This window comes from Papilio xuthus, unplaced genomic scaffold, assembly GCF_000836235.2.
Source record: "Papilio xuthus unplaced genomic scaffold, Pxut_1.1 DF826949.1, whole genome shotgun sequence".
In the NCBI taxonomy this organism is placed as follows: Eukaryota; Metazoa; Arthropoda; class Insecta; order Lepidoptera; family Papilionidae; genus Papilio; species Papilio xuthus.
The window spans coordinates 1,185,004-1,191,369 of record NW_013531700.1 but is presented as its reverse complement, the minus strand read 5'-3'; the positions used below and the strand labels follow the sequence as shown (position 1 = coordinate 1,191,369).

The following is a 6,366-nucleotide window of genomic DNA, read 5'->3' as shown; positions in this document are numbered from 1 at the left end:
TGGGATTCAACGTGTGTGGATTCTCTGATGTAGAGTTTTCATTTATTGTAGGCATTTTTACTCTCATTTTTTGTGTCAGTCATCAGTCTATGTCGGCGATACTTTTGCTATTTCCTTTTGGATATCAAGTAAAATAGGGTCGACGCTGGATATGCAAGAAACTTCTATACACGAGAGCTACCGTCCGGTACGGACAGACGTCCTCCATAAGCGAGAAACATTGATTAAAAAGAAAACGATATAAGCAAGAATAATATCGCGATACTTTAGACTCTCGTCTATCCAAGTTTGACTGTATTTATAAGCGTTAAACTTTATTTATGTGTAGAGACGTTACTTACAATATTTGTATCTTACATGACATCATTTCTTCATTAATTTTACTGCAGTTTGTCACTAAACAACATCAACAAACGTATTTATTGTTTTCATGGGTATCCTGTGATTCATCGTCTTGATGAATCAGATTTCCTTATGTAATACATTGTTATGAGAACCGTAAATGGATGACAAGTTTCCTGTTGATTCTTATGAATGAAAATGAATGGATATTTGAACCAACATTGATACGAGGCACTTTATAACTCGTAACATCAATCTCTTAACTACAAAAGTTTTACCTTTGTATTAAATGATAATTTGAAACAAGTGGAAGCAACATTTAGCTGAGGAGCGAGCAATTTTCAATCTTTCTTAACTGGTAGCGCCATCTAGCGACAGACAGAAAAACTAATCGCTTATTTTTTTTTTGTGAGTAATATTTAACTTATCTTACTTATATTATAAATGCAAATGTTTAGATGTATGGATGTTATTTAGAAGTTATCCCAAGAACAGCTGGATCGATGTCGCTAAAATTAGGCAACGATTAAGATTCTAAGTTTTAGAACGTAGTCTGGAAGAATACATAGACAATTTTTTTTTTTTTACTCCCGCGTCAACGGAATCGCGGGTCACAGCTTTATTATAATATTTTTACCTGTGTTCTGTAAACTATACCATACAAAATATGTTTTTATATAAAACTGGCATTATTATACACTTTGTAATTTATCGTTGATGATTAATGTCGTGTTTACAATGTTGCTATATTTATATTTAATGTCTGCTGACTGCAGTATCATTACTACTTGTTTACGAATTACGAATGACCTCTGACTGTATGCGTCTCTCCAGCGAACATGTTTTTATTACATGTCCTTCACCACTGATATTTGCAATTCATTGCTATTGCTATCTACAATGCATTATACGTAATAGAACATCTTAAAAATTTAATGACAGATTCTTAGCTAGCATTAATTTCCAATAAGTTTCGTAAACTCACGGCCATACTTAGAATTACTTAAGTCCTGTGATTTCCATGAACCATAAGTAATCAACCTTAGAGACGTTTAAACGAACTGCTAGGCATTAAATTATTCAAACTTTCGTGAGACATTATAATGTAAATACTTATATAAAAACGGCTAACAGTGAGCTGAAGGCCTCGTCCGCGAAATAATACCAGTCCCACTCACCCTGATGAAGGGCTCCCGATGGGCTCGAAACTAGTCGGTGCCGAAACCGGAAGAATATGAGTGAACTGCTAGACAGTTATTTTATTAATGTTTCGGCTATCGGCAACTTAGAAATATATCTATTTTTTATATGTAGATTAATAATTAAAGAGATACATAAAGGTATAAATAAAACTCATAATGAAAACGATAATATAAAATATATTGAGGATAACGTTTATATTGGCGTGCAACAACTGGGTAGGCAGAGAATAGCGTCGACGTGCGCCCGCGCAGCCGACGCGCCTTCTGTATCAACGCCGCATGCTGCACGCCGACGACTTTGCGCGCTGGATTTTCTTCAGGAGGATCTGGATATCAATTGTACTTACTAATACATCCAATCATTGAGTAGGTACAGAAATGATTGCGACGATGACAGATGACAGATAGAGCGCGCTAGTGTGTAAAGTGAATGGCGAAAATGAAATAGGAACAAAGTATCACGGTTTATAGCCTGTCCATTTAATAGAGGTCAGTGGTAAAGAGCGAAAGTGCTTTGTTTTTAACTTCTTACCATATTGTCGTGGTCTATTTTCTTCTGTTGCATTTTACGGTGCACAGCGGCAGGCGGCACAGGTTTCCTAGCTGCCTGTTCTCGCGGCGGTATTGAGGATTTGCGAGAGTTACGCGCACTCAAGATCTTGTTCAGTAAGATGTGGTTGTGTCTCTCAATTTCACGCAGTCTCTCGTTTGTGAAGGACATGTTGACGCGACGTGTCGGAGGAATTGATATCGAACTGTGAAAGGACACGACAAATATCCAAATCTATTACAGGACATGTCTAATATAGGTGTAAACTACAATTTAGTCTTTAGTCAAAAAATACTTACCCATAATTCGTAGATTGTCCAGACAAAGATTGTTGTTTATTAGTCGAACTATTCGACAAACTTTTTGTTAATTTGACAAGAGGTTGAGTTGATGGAGTCTCCTTGATAATATTATGTTCAGATTTACTTTGTTTTTTTCTTTCTTTCACCACCTCTTCTATTTCACTTCTGTCCTCTTCGAACTCGTCAGAATATACGTCGTCTTCATTATCTTTGGTCTCGACTTCTGATTTATCGTTGCCCGAATCAGAGTCCTCATACACACAAGTCTCTACACAGATATTAGGTGGTCGTTTCACAGCATCAACTATACATCCCATCTCTGTGAGATCTTTTGATAATTCATCGACCTCGTTATTATTCTCCTCTCGATAAAACTGTTTAGGTTTCATTTTATTTGAGTCCCCAGAAGAAAAATCCGTGTCAATGTAATCACTACATTCCGTTCTAGCTCCTACTTTGATCTCGCTACGTGACATCGTGCTTGAAAGCGTGCAAATTCTTGCTAAAATCGAAAATATAACATTAAATGTGCACGATATTCTCTACTAACGTCTATTTTTATAACAATAAGACCTTAAAATACATTATTAAGCACTTACAATAAAGGTTTTGTATACGTGATTATGAAAGCAATTAAGTAATTCTGTAAGAAATCTTCAAAATCATACGATTTATTACAAAAAAATACCACAAGCAATATATTTTACGATAACAAAGCAAAACAAACCTAAAAGAATTACTGGCACAAAGCAAAATATAAATCTGACAAATGATATTACATGTCAAAATTTATGTTTTTTTTAAACTGAACAGGTCAAGTTTTACCAACGGCCGCCAACAGCCAGGTACTTTTTGTCCGAGCCAATATATTATTCCTATTGAACACCTTGTTAGAAGACGCAATCTTTGTTATTTAATAAAATCAATAATATGAACTCAACAACATGTAAACAAAACTCGCGCCATGCCATCTGTTGCCTGGTTACGGTCGGATACATGATTCGATATTGAATTTTTTTTTAAATGTATTTTTACAACCGCTACTTACCTATTTCTCCTAATTATTGCATTAAATGCACTTTTTATTTTGTTTAAGATTTTCTATTAAAGTTAATCTTGTCTTTAATAAACAAAATCCAAATAGCAAACAAGCTAATCGATTTTCTATTCGAAACATCGCCCTTATCTAAATGGCATCACTATCTTTACCATTGACAGCTGTCACTCTTCATTCATTTAATTCACTTCATCTGTCAGTTTTAGTTCACTTCATTCACTTTGTCTTCACCACATCGCAGAAGAAAAGAAAGAAAATATCCTCAAAGTATTGGAAAAATTGTTTCAGTGGAAAATATGTCTCTTAAATAACATCCGTAATAACTAGATAGCCTTTATTAAATTAACATCGAAAATGGTTACTATTATAAAGAATCAGCTGTTGAAACACTTATCGAGGTAAGAATTCTTATAAATACAACTATATTCATAAATTAGGACATATTGATAAAACTACACAAGTGGACTTAAATAAACAAAATATTTTCGCTTGATCAAGAAATATGGGAGTTTAATCTAGTAAATTATATGATTAATATTCAATAACATAAAGATATGTAGGTGATAAATTCGTAAACAAAAATGTTTATGTACTAAACAATAACATAGGTTGAAAGTAAATTGTTATTACCGAAAATTCTAATTACATTTAATATGATACTGGTATGTTTTTTATCTATATTGAAAAAATCAAATGTATTTATTAAGTAAGGCAACAGATTAGTTATAATTTTATAAGCAGTAAACAATACCCTTACCTTAATTATTAACAACCTATAATTATTAACAAAATACTACAACATAATTATTTACTACGAATATTAAACTCTTGACAGAACTCTTCACATGCAATTATAGTGTTTTAAATCCAAGACATTAAAATAAAATTAACCATAGGAATAGGACTGAGTTTTAATACTCTTCATTTATATATTTTGTTTTTTCAGCATGTCACAATTTTTTTTTTATTATTTTAGGTTTTATGGGATCTTCACTTTTATAATTTCCATATTACTTAATTAGAATATGTTTCCTTTATCAGATACACAAAGAATTTATCGCCAGAACAAATCTCACTGTCGGCACTTCGAGGTTCTGGAGAACTGCAAGACTTGACATTGGACGAGGATCTGCTGACAGATCTGTTAGAATTACCTGCCTGGGTGCGGTTGAGTTCGGCAAAATGCAATCGTGCGTCATTCAGAATACAATGGACCAAACTGAAAACAGTTCCTATTGTTTTGGTAAGTTTTTTTTATAACTAACTTTCGCCTACGACTCAGTCCCCCTGGAACTTAAAGAAAAAACTAAAAAAGTAGCTTATGTGTTCTTTCAGACTTTATTCATCTTCTGTGCTAAATTTTATCAAGATTCTTTGAGCTGATCCATTGATACCTTATTACGCTCATCCATACATCTAATAATTTACATTTAATAAGATTTACGTGGTTGACTGTGGCCTAGTCCCACATAACTTAGGGTAGGCTCCGAGCCCCTAGGTGGGGACATATAGTGAGCTGATGATGATGAAGATTTATAATTTACATGAAGTATTAAAAAAAATATATAGATAAATATCCATTGTAGAAGTTTAGTGATTCAAAAGGAGGTTCAATACTTTTTTAATTTATTTTATTAAAAAAAAAATTGTGTGTTCAGATACTTGGCATAAAATTAATAAAAAGAAATGTTTATGCGCTTATTTTACTAATATTATAAATGTGAATGTTTATATGGATGGATGTTTATTACAAGGTATCTCTATAATGGCTAAATAGATCAACGAAACTTAGCATATAACATAGTATGGAATGACACATAGAGTATAGAGCTGTGGGCCAGCATGTAATCTATAAAATATCATATTATCAGAGTCACTCTATCTTGATTTTCTAACTATAATATTACTACAACATATCTTCTATATATATATATAAAAGAAATTTGTGTTAGACTATTTATAACTCAAGAACGGCTTTACCGATATGCCTGAAAATTGGTGAGGAGGTAGCTTAAAGCCAGGAGACGGACATAGGACTATTTATTCATTTTTTTTCGAATTTATGCCTTAAAGAGCTGCTTTTTTTTAACTTATTTATATGTTAAGGTTTTTATATATTCACGCGGGGGGTGTCACGGGCGACAGCTAGTAGGAAGATAAAAGTGAGTGCATTGTTTGTGTTCACTAAGGAAGCCATGTTCAGTATTCACTGAGTCATAATTCAGTAGACAGTCTGGTCATTGACCCCTATTGATAAAACAATGCAGTTTTATTTTTATTTGACATTGACAAGATAATATGAATTTAAATTTAGAACACTAAAACCAAATCTGTTCCGCCGTTTATTTTAATTACAACCTTTAAAACCATTTCATACTGGCTGCCACTCTCGACTCCTTCCGTGCGGAATAAAAAAACACACAACTTTAATCTAGATTTTTTTAGCCGTTCTGGAGATATCTTCAAACATCCATCCATCAAAACTTACATAGTAAGAAGTAATATTGAAAAGTATGAAGTTGGCACGTCAGACAGAGCAGAATGCTTGTTCACCATGTGCCAAATTAAATAAACAATATTTTAATTTGCAATTTTCTATTTATTTGACAGTCATGATTATATAATTTCATATTTTCTTTAACTATTTTATTCCACTTCGTTATTTATCATTTGTGGGGATACGTAATAAAAATGTAGTCACGTATAACCACGACATTAAGGTTTTTGGGTGAAGTAAAATATTTCAATATAAGGCGTGATTATTTTTATTTTTCTTAATGTAAGCGACGTGAATTGTTTAAGCTACCAAATAGTTTTATGGAATACTAGCTAACGCCCGTGACACCTTCCTTGCGGAATAAAAAAAAATTCCAGCTTGATTCACGCGTTCCTGAGAAAAAGGGTCTTAACAGA

At 33.0% G+C, this 6,366-nt stretch overlaps 2 protein-coding genes across 4 annotated transcripts in view; one reads left to right on the top strand and one right to left on the bottom strand.

Annotated features, from left to right (window-relative positions):
* Positions 1-1,701: 1,701 nt before the first annotated feature.
* Positions 1,702-3,181, bottom strand: LOC106120655 (cilia- and flagella-associated protein 97). The gene is made up of 4 exons (XM_013316022.1): positions 2,996-3,181; positions 2,394-2,898; positions 2,077-2,299; positions 1,702-1,870 (listed from the first exon to the last, which is right to left on the bottom strand). Exons 2-4 carry the CDS (start codon positions 2,870-2,872, stop codon positions 1,814-1,816), a joined length of 759 nt encoding a protein of 252 aa, XP_013171476.1. The 5' UTR covers positions 2,873-2,898; positions 2,996-3,181; the 3' UTR covers positions 1,702-1,813.
* A 478-nt stretch (positions 3,182-3,659) lies between these two features.
* LOC106120805 (UHRF1-binding protein 1-like) overlaps positions 3,660-6,366 on the top strand; it is a 19,996-nt gene continuing 17,289 nt past the window's right edge. For all 3 annotated transcript variants that reach the window (XM_013316246.1, XM_013316245.1, XM_013316247.1), the window contains exons 1-2: positions 3,660-3,851; positions 4,495-4,696. In XM_013316246.1, coding sequence (XP_013171700.1) covers positions 3,808-3,851; positions 4,495-4,696 — 246 coding nt within the window. In that variant the 5' untranslated portion in view covers positions 3,660-3,807. The remainder of the gene's footprint in view (positions 3,852-4,494; positions 4,697-6,366) is intronic.